The 13976-nt window shown below is 44.5% G+C and overlaps 1 protein-coding gene across 3 annotated transcripts in view; it reads left to right on the top strand.

Annotated features, from left to right (window-relative positions):
• Positions 1-13976, top strand: part of DIS3L2 (DIS3 like 3'-5' exoribonuclease 2) — a 313259-nt gene that overhangs the window by 204411 nt on the left and 94872 nt on the right. For all 3 annotated transcript variants that reach the window (XM_068281273.1, XM_068281272.1, XM_068281274.1), the window contains one exon: positions 11922-12034. In XM_068281273.1, the coding sequence (XP_068137374.1) occupies positions 11922-12034 (113 nt within the window). The remainder of the gene's footprint in view (positions 1-11921; positions 12035-13976) is intronic.

Genomic DNA, 13976 nt, shown 5'->3' with positions numbered 1-13976 from the left:
ACAGGTTCCCAACACCCACTCTGCAGCCCAATGCCGGTCTGTGGGACATTTTGAGTCGGTCCAAGTAATGTATAAGTAATGTATAAGTAATGTACCTGCCCTGACCGTACTTTGCAGACCAGGCATCTGTGGTCAGATGGACCCTTGACCCAACGCTGTGTGCCAGAGATGACACCACTTGCCTTTAACGAGAATCTGTTAAAGAGGAGCTGTTAGGTATAAGGTCTCAGAGAAAATAAACACATATATCAGTAGCTAAAGATTGGCTGTACTTACATTACATATGCATTTCACTGTCCACGTTTGGATTTCACAGAATTTGTATATAGTATATGCAGAGATAGATGCTCCTGACAGCTCATGGCAGGCTCCATGTTTTTCTGTCAAATGTGTCGTCATGTCCTGCCTGCTTCCTGATCACAGAAAAGCTCCTACTTGAACAACACAGTGTGCAGTGAATATTAATGAGCCATGTGGCTAGGAACAATAGCTGACTCCTGCAGTGTACTCTGCCCGGAGATTTATCAGTGCTATGCGCTGGACTGATTACAAGCTGCTGTAACGTCTCATTAGCAGCCGAGGGGAGGGCCCCAGAATGCTTTGCAGTATAGTATGCGGCTTGCGTCCTCTTGGGTTTTAACAGCCTTGCTGATAAGAACACATCAAAGGTAACTGAGATTTTTATCTTCACTAATGGCTTTTGGGCTTCCTTCTAAACTGTTTAACACAGGAGAATAGAGGTTTAAATTAGCTTCTGCAGCCTGACAGTTACTCTTTAAGGAGGGCAAGTCTGCCATTCATTCAACTGTGTGAAACTTTAGATGGTACTTTCTCAGTAGCATGGTGAAAACGGGTAATGGCCGGGGAATCCTGGTTCGATTCCGGTCCCGAGTGAGAGCCTAAGAAACAGCTACCACCATCACACATCCAAGGAAGGCAGCAGGCACGCTGTGGTCAAAGGAGCAGGAATGGCTACCACACATCCAAGGATGGCAGCAGGCATGGCATGCACGTCACGAGGTAGTGACCAAAAATAACAATACAGGAGGACTTTCGAGGCCCTGCTGTATATTAGATGAATCGACTTTAAATCCTTTAACGACAATCTGTTATGGAGGGCAAGTCTGCCATCCATTCAAGTGAAAGGTATGCTCTGACTGCCAGGTATAATACAGTCAAAGATGCAGTGAAAGGTATGCAGTGACTGCAAACAGCTGTTTGTGTAGTGACGGCCCTGCTGGACTGGTGCGCACCATGACGAGAGTGCAGGTGATGGCGGCTTTCCAGCCCATATGGTTGCCGGGCTGAGGTAGCTGAATGACAGAATAGTGACTGTCCAGCTGATTAAATTTGGTCTGTCCACAATGAAGCAATAACCTTATTATTGTGGGTGTGAACCCCCCCCCGACACACTCATATAGCCGTCGGTCATTGCTTAATTGTGATATGCAAGCCCCTTCACCGCGGCAAGGCAACAATCACGAAGGGGAATTGGCACATGTGCATGCCTCTTGTTTTGTTGTTGCAGCTGCAGTGCAGCCAGAAAAATTAGGCAGGCATGTACACGCACCAGAAAAATTATTATAGCGGCCGCTGCTAGCAGCTGCCTTAAAAATTCAGGAATCCACCTGGAGTCCTGGACCCTGTTCGTGGTGGCGGAGAATGCAGTCAACCGGCGGGCAGAGATGCTGTGTGGGGAGCGACTTAGTCTTGGGGCAGGTAGTCACACGGCGTGCAGGCAGAGATGCTGTGTGTGGAGACTTACTTAGTCTTCAGGCAGGCCTGAGCGTGCTTTGTAGACCAGGCATCCGTGGTCAGATGGACCCTTGACCCAACTCTGTTTGCCAGAGATGTCACCACTTGCCTTTCAACATCACGGTACAGTTTAGGTATCACCTTTTTTGAGAAAAAAATTGCAGCCTGGTATCTTCCACTGCGGTGTGTGGCTTTGCTTTTGTGTGCTGCTTTTCCTCAGGTGGTCATCCCATTGCAGTTTGTGCTTTGTAATCATGTGCCTTCGTAAGGTAGTTGTCCCTACGCGGGTCTTGGTCTTTCCACGGCTTAATTTTCGGTGGCAGAGAGTACAGATGGCATTGCTCTCATCTGAGGCAGACACACAAAAAAATGTCCACACTGCTGAGCCCTGGGGTGATGGCACTTTGGTGGTGGCGGACGACTGAGTGTTAAGTGGATGCCAGAATCAGAGCAGAAGGAGGAAGATATGTCACGCTTCTGTGCGGAAGCTGAGAAAGATGAGGTGTTCCGTGTTAAATAGCCAACTATGTCCTGACAATATTGGGGGTTGATGGCACGTGCTTTCTTCTGAACACTGTACTTTGGTCGAGGGCCGCACGAAATCATGACAGCGCGACCTCGAACAGACCTGCCAGATGGCCTGCCTCTGCCTTTTGTTTTGTCCATATTCGGGGTGTTGAAGTGAAAGGTATGCACTGACTAATGCAATGTGCAGTCACACAGGTGCAGTTAACAGGTATGCACGGAGTGGTATATCACACTGCGTGCACTCACATAGGTAGGTGAGTGCACTGCATGCAACAGTTAGTTACATGCAGTGATGGGTATTACAAATGTGCACCTGTCACACACACATGTACCGTGAACAGGTAGAGTGACTGGTGGTATTAAATATCACACTGCGTGCACTCACGTAGGTAGGTGGGTGCACTGTGAACAAAAGGTAGGTATATGCGGTGATGGGTATTATAATGTGCACCTGTCACACACAGACAGGTACTGGACAGGCACAGTGAAACAGCATTCGCTCATGTAGGTAGGTGGGTGCACTGAAGTGAACAGGTAGGTATATGCAGTGATGGGTATTACAATGTACACCTGTCACACAAACAGGTAGTCACTGAGTGTGCTAGGCCTGGCAGTGGCACACACAGTAGGAATTACCAAGGCTGTCTATGCAACACAAGTGTCTGTGGGACAGACACACTGTTGAGGGGTGCTTTTTTTTAGCAATAAGAATCAGCAAGGAGCAAGCTAAGAAGCCTACAAGAGCCTAACTAAGCTTTCCCTATTGGTCTCTGCACAGCAGTTCTTCCTTCTCTAATTACTGCGGGCACACGAGTGAGTGAAGAGCCTGACGCTGCCTGCCTTTTATAAGGGGGGTGGGGCTCCAGGAAGGAGTGTAACCTGATTGGCTAGAATGTGCCTGCTGACTGTGATGTAGAGGGTTAAAGTTGACCTTAATGATGCACTATGGGGGCGAATCGAACTTCCAGAACGAATGCGAACCACCAAAGTTCGCCGGGAAATGTTCGGGCCATCTCTACCAGCAGCCAGAGGAGCATTTTCATGAACAGCCCAGGAGCTTCCCAAGTGCAGGATGCTGGGGGAAACGAGGGTTGGTGGCACCCCAGGCCCGTGGACCTGCTCACATTTTCTTGTACTTTCCATGGATATTGCACAAGTAAGCCAGTGATCATACATGGCAAAGATCCTGTGCTTACAAAATGTGGAAAACTGTACACAGACAAAAGTATGGTCCTGGCCAGCTGAGGCTGAGACAACAGGAACAGTGCAGAGCAGTAGTTGTAACCTTTCTCCTCGCTGTCTAGTACAGTTGTTTGACCATGTTACTAATAGATCTACACCACACAATTACAGCGCCAAGCTCTGCACACGATAATGGTTAGCTCAGAGAAACTCAATGCAAATACTATATGCAGGGGGCCCTTTCAAAGGGGCCACAGAAATCACCTATAAGGGAAAAAACCTTAGCATAATAGATACTATTAACAAAACAATTGTGTATCAATATGATCTAGTCCTCCGATCAATATGGTCCAATATACACAATGCAGTCCCAGCGTCTTAAACAATGTTATTAATAACTGGTGCGCCTCTGAAAAAAGAATGAGTTGTTTCTTCAAGATTACAACCAAGATTGTATGGTGTGTGTTGAGCCTTAGAGAGATGGCTGTTTATGGATTTACTCATGGAAGAGGGGTCTGTACATGGTATAGAAGGGCGGTGTCGTACATGGAAGGGGAAGTCAACAAGAAACTTGACCTGGGTTCTGCAAAAGGTGTAAACCCAGCCTTGCTTGGAGGGGCAGTTATTATTATTATTATTATTATTATTTATTGTATTTATAAAGTGCCAATATATTACGCAGCGCTGGACATTAGTTTAGGTTACAGAAAATATTTAGGGGTGACATACAGCCAGGCTCGGACTGAGCCACCGAACCACCGATGGTCCCATCGGTGGGCCCCGACTGCCCCGCCTCCTGGGGGCCCCAGAGCTAAGAGGGAGGGGGGCACAGCTTGGAAGGGGGGAAATTGGGCACAGAGCGGCGGGGAGGGGGGGGGAAGCCTCCCCCCCTCCCTCACCTAGGGGCCCCTCCTTCCGCGCAACCCCCTCCTCCAGAAGTGCAGCCAGCAGTGAGCGGAGAATAGCTACAGAGCTTCAGATAATGCTAGCTCCGTATGCCGCTGCTGCCCTGCTGGTCTCCGTCTCCTGTATTTTCCGCTCGCTGCTGGCTGCACTTCTGGAGGAGGGAGGTGCGCCGAAGGGGGGGCCCTCTAGGTGAGGGAGGGGGGGAGACTTCCCCGCTGATCTGTGCACGCTGCCCCCCCTTCCAAGCTGGGGGGGGGGGGGGGACTTGCATTTTGTGGGAGTATCTGCCACCAACCTGATTGCATTGTGTGGGGGTATCTGCAGCCAACCTGATTGCATTTTGTGGGGGTATATGCAGCCAACCTGTTTTCATTTTGTGGCGGTATCTGCAGCCAACCTGATTGCATTTTGTTGGGGTATCTGCTGCCAACCTGATTGCATTTTGTGGGGGTATCTGCAGCCAACCTGATTGCATTTTGTGGGGGTATCTGCCACCAACCTAATTGCATTTTTGGGGGGTATCTGCCACCAACCTGATTGCATTTTGTGGGGGTATCTGCAGCCAACCTGTTTGCATTTTGTGGGGGTATCTGCCACCAACCTGATTGCATTTTTTGGGGGTATCTGCCACCAACCTGATTGCATTTTGTGGGGGTATCTGCAGCCAACCTGTTTGCATTTTGTGGGGGCATCTGCCGTCAACCAGATTGCATTTTGTGGGGGCATCTGCCGTCAACCAGATTGCATTTTGTGGGGGTATCTGCAGCCAACCTGATTGCATTATGTGGGGGTATCTGCAGCCAACCTGATTGCATTTTGTGGGGTCATCTGCCACCAACCTGATTGCATTTTGTGGGGGCATCTGCCGTCAACCTGATTGCATTTTGTGGGGGCATCTGCCGTCAACCTGATTGCATTTTGTAGGGGCATCTGCCGTCAACCTGATTGCATTTTGTGGGGGCATCTGCCGTCAACCTGATTGCATTTTGTGGGGGCATCTGCCGGCAACCTGATTGCATTTTGTGGGGGTATCTGCTGCCATTTGACTACTTGATGAATTATCATGAGGCATGTAACTACTTGAATATTTTATTTAAAATGTATCTGGTCAGACCTAATCTCTGTGAATAACACAGCTACTTATTTTGTGTTTTGTATTTTTTTTTAAGTCTGCCCATGACTCATCATGACCACGCCGCTGTTCTAGTGCGTGGTGACACCCATGTAGCCTCACTGCGGCGAACTGTGCTCGCCGCATTTAGACATATCCCTATTGGAGACTGTCCTCAGAATTGCTCACAATCTATTCCCTACCATAAAGTCATGCAAAATTTCTAGAGTACATGTGTATGTGAACCCAAAATGGGGGGGGGGGGGAGGAGAGGGTGGCGGGCCCCAGGCTGAAACTTCCTTGGTGGGCCCTTAGTATCCCAGTCCGACCCTGCATACAGCAAAATGACAGTACATGAATACAAGAAAGACCAGATCATGCAGCACAGTAGGAGTACAAGGTAATGCTTAGTCAGTCACTGGATGGGAGCATGGAGATTAGGTAAGTTAGGTTCACTCAGATGCATAGCATGGGTTCACAGTAATGTAGGTGCATGATCAGGTAGGACACAAAAGTAGGAGGACCCTGCCCAAAGGCTTACAATCTAGAGGGAGAGATAAGGACATGAAAGGTAGGGGACCAGAGTTCAGCTGTGGGTTTAGAGCACTTGTGAGGGGTAGTAGGCCAGAGTGAAAAGGTGAGTTTGAGGGCTTTCTTGAAGATGTTGAAGGAGGGGGCTGCCCTAATGGGTGGAGGTAGGGAGTTCCATAGTGTTGGAGCAGCTCTTGAGAAGTCCTGGAGGCGTGCATGGGACTGGGTGATGCGGGGGGGGGGGGGGGGCGGTTAGGCGAAGTTCATTGGAAGAGCGGAGTGAGCAGCTAGGTGTGTCCCTCTGAGTAAGATCGGAAATGTAGGTTGGACAGGTTTTGTGGACAGATTTGTAGGTCAGACACAGTATCTTGAATCTGATTCTGGACTGGATAGGAAGCCAGTGGAGGGATTCAAGGAGGGGATCCGCCGTGGTGGAGCGATGGGAGCAGTGGATAATTCTGGCTGCCGCATTCATGATGGACTGCAGTGGGGCTGTTCGAGTCATAGGGAGACCAGACAGAAGGGCATTGCAGTAGTCAAGGCGGGAAATTATGAGGGCAGGGATGAGGAGTTTGGTGGTGGCAGAGGCCAGGAAAGGGCGAATCTTACAGATGTTACGAAGGTGGAAGTTGCAGGACTTTGTGAGGTTTTGGATGTGGGGAGTGAAGGAGAGTGCAGAGTCCAGGGTGATGCCCAGACAGCGGGCTTGAGAGGTAGGGCGAATGGTAGTGTGGTTAACAGTGACATGGACATCTGGGAGTTTCATGGATGGCCGGGGTGGGAAGATCATAAATTCCGTTTTGTCTAGATTTAGTTTCAGGAACCTAGCAGACATCCAGGAGGAGATGGCTGATAGGCAGGAGGAGACCTTGTCCATGGTAGTGGTGGATATGTCAGGGGTGTGGAGGTAGAACTGGGTGTCATCTGCATACAGATCATAGTTAAAACCCATGGAGGAGATAACCTTGCCAATGGAGGATGTGTATAGGGTGAACAGTAGGGGGCCAAGGACCGAGCCTTGGGGGACTCCCACCGAGAGGTGGTTGAGGGTGGACGAGGACTCCTTGAAGGCGGTCGTGAAGGAGCGGTTGGAGAGGTAGGATGAAAGCCAGGTCAGGGCGGCCGGGTAGCCTCACTGGTGTTTGGATGAGCAGCATGGTCTATTTGGAAGGGGGTGATACCAGCCGCTGTGCTGTGCTCTTAGGTCAGTACAAGTGGAATCCTTTTTCTTTTTATTAGGTAAAGAGGGTGAAAGGAAACAAAGGTTTCCAGACATTTAAAGCTCTTATTAAACAAAAAAAAAAAACAAAAAAAAAAAATCAAGGTGCTGAATTTATAAACTGCATAGAGGTAATGAACGTCTTTAATTTTTTTTTCTATGCTCTTTCCTCCCCGCTCCCTAATTTAGAAAACTGTAAGGCCACGTTCACATTATGACACGCGGATGGGAACGCGTGCAATGTGAACGGGGCCTAAGGAAAATGTAAGTAATTGCTCAGCAGTTCTAAGAGTTAGGGCTCGTTTCCACTAGAGCGAAATTGCATGCGTTTCCTGCATGCAGATTCGCTCAAACAATACTAGTGGATGGCGCCGTTTCCACTTGTCAGGAATTCTGTGCGGCTCGCTCTGCAGAAAAAATCTGCACAGCAGAGCCGTCAGAATTTGCACGCCGCACACCCGCACGCGAATCGTCGGTCATGTAACTAAATAGGAAAACCGCAAGCACTTGAGTCTTGCGGTTTTCCCGGCGTTTCCGCGCGCGATTTCGTTAGAAAACCCATGTCAATGCTTGCCGGCATTGACATGGTTAAAATCGCGAACGATTCCGCTTGAAAATCCGCATAAAAACGTCAACGAATCCGCAACCGTATGCGGATTCGTTGACGCGTTTTCCACGAGCAAATCACGCCGCACAAGCGGAAACGTACCCTTAGAGTGATTTTGAGTGGACCATTTGAAACAAGAGGACACATTTCCTGTACTTGTTGTTCTGCTTTTCTTAGTTTATTGCATTGAAAATGGCATAATCCCTTTCTATCCAATATACGGTAAATTGGCTAAGTGGATTTCCTCTTGCCAGTCAACTAAGTGGTTTTGCCTTGCAGATGTCGAGACCCTGGGGCAAATCCCAGCTAAGGGCCCATTTCCACTAGGGCGAATTTGCATGCATTAGCCGTATGCGAATGGGCCTGTTACCATTCTAAGCAAAAATGCAGTAAAAAAGAAAAAAAGTCCGCCTCTGTAACAGTATTCCACGCGGTTTAGGTGTTTTTCATGTGTGTAGGTCAATAATGATGAATGGCAATGGGAAAATAGAAAAAAATTGCTTGCGTATGCAAATTTGCCTGAAAAAAAAAGCACGCAAATGCATACGAATTCACAAGCATTTTTTCTATGTGGATTTGCCTAGCTATAGTGGAAACGGCGCTTAGACACTATGGCCTCGATTCATCAACACTTAGCAAATTTGTTAACAACAGTTTGGTAAAATACCGAATTTGTTAACTTCATTTCATGATTCATCAAAGTTATCTACAGCTGTTAGCGAACATTCGGTAACGATTCGGTAACGATTCGCTAAAACGGAATAAAGTGCAATTCATGAAAACGAAAGTGGGCGTGGTTTAGCGTTACATTTAGGATTAGTTATCTCCTTCACTGCTCTGTCGTTATTCCTGTCAGATCATTGCTGACAGAGAAGATGGAGCCATTTGAAGTGGTTAGGTATCAGCTGAGAGTGATTCAAAGGCGCAGAAGGGCAAGAATAAGGTCTGCAACCATATAAATTTGTAAGAGAATAGATTTATTTGCTATAACACGACATCTGCATTTCTCTTGAATCATGTTGTAAGAGAACACAGGCAGTGTCAGGGTTAACTAATTTGCTAGCTACACTATAATTTTTTAGAAAAGGCTCCTATCAAATTGTGGGATTGTCCCAACCACTTTCAGAATCCTGGTCCAGGTGTAAAGCCCTATTCAGAATGTTGCTACGTAGTGCTCAAAGGACTGCCTTTTACCCACAATTCCATGGGAATCTTATGGCCTTGTGTTAAAGTACCACTGTAAAATGGAAATATCGACACGTTACCGAATGGTTACCGAATTGTTATCGAATTCACACCGAATGAGGAAAAACCTTGATGAATACAACTAGAAATCGCTAAACTTCGAATTCGGTAATTTAACAAACTGGAAAAAGTTATCTCAAAGAGAATGATGAATCGAGGCCAATGTGCATGCAGTTTGCATCTTCTCATGTTTGTGCGTTTCCTGCCACAGCCTAAAAATATTTTGGTAGGTAAATTGCTTCCCCAAAAATTGGCTGTAGGACATAGAGGGAAGTTAGACAAGATAGAACATTTATATCACGCTTTTCTCCTGGGGGACTCAAAGCACCAAAGCTGCAGCCACAAGGCTACGCTCTCTATAGGCAGTAGCAGTGTTAGTCTTGTCCAAGGTCTCTTTACTGAACAGGTGCTAGCTTACTGAATAGGACGATTGTGCTGAGGGCACGTTTTGTGATGTGATCAGTTAGTTGTCGATTAATAGCTATGGAAATGGTGAAATTGCTTTATAAATGTATTATAATATGAATTGCCCCCTAGTGTTTCATGGTGGTATAGATACAGTTCTCTACATGTAATCAAGCAGCATGCTTTCTATTGATATTAATAGTAATCTTGTAATTAATTTGCTCCTCTGTTCACTTAAATCTTGATTCATCTTTATGAATTTGCTGAGTTCTAAGAGCAAATTATCTTTTTGGGACTCCATTAAAGATTTTAAAAATAGACTTCCCTGCCCTCCCGTGAGAACATACGAGGACTGGCCTGGGGGCATGCTTGAGAACTGTCAGTAGAAAATTAATGGATCAATTGATACAAGTAAAATGTGGTCAAGCATTTAATATAGCAATATTTGATGGTGTACCTGCAGCACGCATTGAATTTCCAAGTATGAGGTCCACTGAGCTATATATGAGTGTATTTGGACAATGAAAAGTAATCAAACTGTATAAATGTATTTCTTTCCTAGAAGACAGTTCATTTTTCTCTGTTAAACAAAATTGTTCTCCCTCAAATTTTAATTTTTTATTAAATTTCAGGCGTAGTCATCTCCTCTTGTGTTCTGACTGCTCACATTATGTAAATATATGTAACCAAATATTTACTTGGGGCTTCCATTAAAGGCCCCGGGATCTCAGGGGGTCTAATAAAGACTCCCCACTGTGGGGGATATCCTGAGCCTTCATACAGTTTGTTTGGATTGGCTGCCTACTAATGTTATCTCATGTCATGAGATCGTTCTCAGTTTGTCGGTTGTATAACCCAGCTTTGAAAGTTCAGGCGGATAGCACCAGGCTTATTAAATTAGGATTCTGAGTAATGCTGACACAAGCTAACCAGTTCAGTTCTGTGGGAGAGAAGCACCTCATAGCAAGTGAAAGGTTGTAAGGGCACTCTTCACGTGTTAAAATGCTGTATGAATTTATAAAAGTTTTTTTAAACCACTTTTGATTGATTGGTAACCCTAGAAAAATGATAAGAGATGTCAGCTTCTTGTGATCAGAGAAACATGTTATGTATTCTTCTTGTGAATCCTTCTGACAGCCTGCGTAAATGTTTCTGTTTTCCGGAGTTATGCACTATTGGTTTCCTAGTCCTCAGGGGCTGTCAACAAGTGAGATTATAAAGAGGATGTTTTTATTGTCTCACAGTTCACAAAGTTATTTTTTAAAAGTTGTTTGAATGTTTTGCTTCATGGATGGTAAAAGTGCGATAGGATTCGTGGTGCGTCGCACCTCCCAGCAGTCAATTATAATAGTGCCCCTCTAAGCTGAAGGTTCATATATACTGAGTGAAAATAGTCAGTGGCGCTAAAACTGCAAAATGAATTTACCATACCAGCTACGTGCAGTTTTTCAAGTACAGGAGGTTCTTATTTTACATAAATGGCACAATCTTCCAGTTCAGCCATTTAGTTTGATCTGAAATAACACAAGCTAGGCAGGTGTATTGAGGATGCTCAGATGTAAGGAAAAAGCTGTGCCACTCAAGGCAAGATGTAATTAAGGTTCATACATACACAATTTAGTTAATCAGAAACCCCCCCCCCCCCCCCCATTGCAACAAAGCACATTACTAGGCTATAGCTGGAGGATGCTTCTGTATGCATTTTTGCACTGAACTGTTTCCTTAGTGAGTGGACACTGATCTATATAAGCAGCAGTTATTGAAAGTGTACATAGATTAAGAAACGCACATCTGAGTGAAGAGAACAGATAACAAGTTCAAGATCTGTCCTTATGGGAGCTGAATAACCCTAAAATGTTGTCTGTCTAAAGTACATGAGGGTATTTTTTTTTTTTTTTTTGTAAATGTAGATTTTAATATTGAAATAGTCAAGATGACTATGGGATTCCAGTAAACGCCTATTTACGAGTAAGAGTATAGCTAGAGTTATTTATCTCATCCGTTTATTTTTCACTTCAGGGTTGCTGTAAATAAAACCGTAATCAATAAAAATGTATCAAGTATTTTCCCCCATTGCATCATATGAGTTATTTTCATATTTCTCTTTCACAAAAAAAATAAAAATAACCTCTGTACTAAAATAAGATGTGTATTTTAACTCTTGAGTTATTTGCCACCAAGATTTTTAGGATCATACTAATTTTTAGTAGTATTTAGATATTATCTCCATGGTATATGAAGGGGCTGTATTGAAGCTTGCGTCATAACTTAGAAACTGGAACCGGTTACTTAGAAACTGGATTGATGTGATAGGCAGTCAGTGGGCAGAATGACAGAGAGAACTAGCAGAGGTGCAAGAAGAAAAGTGCAAATACTTAGCTAGTGTGAAAATGTTTTCCGTAACGCCAGTATTCTGTATTTTCTCTTTACAGGTAATTTTGAAGTGGGAGTTCACATTGCAGATGTGAGTTATTTCATCCACGAGGGGAATGCACTTGATTTGGTGGCCAGTGAGCGAGCCACGAGTGTATATCTTGTGCAGAAGGTATGTCATGTGGGTGAAGACAGATGTATTTGGGAGCCAAATGCAGCAGTGTTAAAAATGGGATATACTCTGTCACTGTATGCAAAAGCTGCATGCAGAGCTAGGATACAGCACAATGCACACTACCATAAGTTCAATTTATAATGCATGTATACAAAAATGTCTGCACACCTTGTAAAGAAAGAAAAGTGCATTTTTACGGTTTATTAAGAGAATTGACATGAATATCCTTTGCAATAACTTGATATAACTAGTGCAATTGTTTAGGTAGCAAATTCCACAGTTCTCCTTTACTGGTTATTTTAGCGTTAGATGTTCATTAGGGGTTTTACTTCTCGTGGTTGCCTGATAAAGACTTAGCTCATTTGAAGTTGCGTGAATTGTTTGTGGAAAGGCACAGCCTCACATGGAAGAAAGTGATATTATCTGTTTTCGGTATTACAGTAATCATTGGCACACTCATGAGCCTTTTATAGGGTATTGGCTCACGTAACTTCCTCTGAACAATCCAGTGTAAAGGTGCCGGCTTTTGTCACAGCTTGTGCTGTATTACCTAATATTTCTGAGAATAAAGTCTGCTGCTTAACCTCAGGTCACAGTTACAGCACTATAGGATCTACAGGTTGTAAAACCATAAAACACATATGTAAAGGCACTTTCACAATGTTCATTTGTTGACATGCCATCCAAAGTGGTTTATGCTTTATTTCTGTGTATGTGTGTGATGCAGACTAACAGACAATATTTATATTTATAAATCACACATAGCCTTCAAAACAGCAGCAATGCAGGCTTATGCAGGTGTATTCACAGTAGACATACAGGATGTATAGGTTGTATGTGTAGATCTAGGTAGGATGAAGACCTGAAATGAGTTGAGTATTGCACAAATCCTTTGAATATATTTTTGGGCCAAACAAGAGTGCTGTCTCTATCTCATTCACAATAGCCTAAATGTTATTGGTGGTATTCCCCATAATTAGTTATTGCTCATTTGCAATATAGAAGTTCAAATAATTTTTATCAGGGTTAATAGACTGTCTTTTGTATGGCTGGTTTAGTGATCGTAATGGCAATGGCTACAGTCAAAGGGATTCCAGAAAAGAAATGCTTTACTTGAGGCCAAAAGGCAGGTAGCATTACAATACAGCCAATAAGCAGCTGGGACACTGTTTTTTGTATTGCTTTTTTATTGAATTTTGTGCCCAACTGCAATTACACTCTGAGGGCTTGTGCACACCAAGAGCACTTCTGAGAGCTTTTCAAATCGCCAGCACTTTGAAAACTGCTTGGCTAATGTTGCCCTATGAGGGTGTTCCCACAGCAGAGTTGTGATTTTTTTCAAAATCGTAAACACGCTGCATGTAGCATTTTTTTTGGAGTGATTATGCTTGAATGAATGAGCAAAAACACTTGTTCATTCAAAAGTCGCTCTGAAAATTACTTCACAAAATCACAATCGCTAAGCGCTAGCGATTGCTATTGCGATTTTGGTGTCCACTAGCCCTAAGAGCTGTTTTTCACGCGAATATGATTCCTAGTGCTCCCAACGCATACAATTATGGTGTGATCCAACTGGTGTCATGCCAAAATTGTTGAAACTGAGTGCAAATGCACAAAAAAATGCAGCAGTACCAATGATTGCACTAATTTAAATGTCCCCATGTGATTTCCATCAGTTTTGTATGAGCTAACATGTTGTGATCTACAAGCAATCGGTATCCGATTGCAAAATGCTGATCGTGGAAAACTGCCCTTACCCACCAATTATTTGTTTTGTGTACAGTGTCACCTTAATTAATTTAAGGCAGGGGTAGTAAAATAATGGCCCGCTAAACTGGTCTTAAATGTACAAAAAGATCCTTTGACAATTTAGTGTATGTGGCCTGCAGGCCATGACCGCACCAGTGCACACAGCTCCTCAGTTGGAGTGATGTGGCAA

This window comes from Hyperolius riggenbachi, chromosome 4 (genome assembly GCF_040937935.1).
Source record: "Hyperolius riggenbachi isolate aHypRig1 chromosome 4, aHypRig1.pri, whole genome shotgun sequence".
NCBI lineage: Eukaryota > Metazoa > Chordata > Amphibia > Anura > Hyperoliidae > Hyperolius > Hyperolius riggenbachi.
Note: the sequence above shows the minus strand (reverse complement) of the source record. Positions and strands in the feature narration are given on the sequence as shown.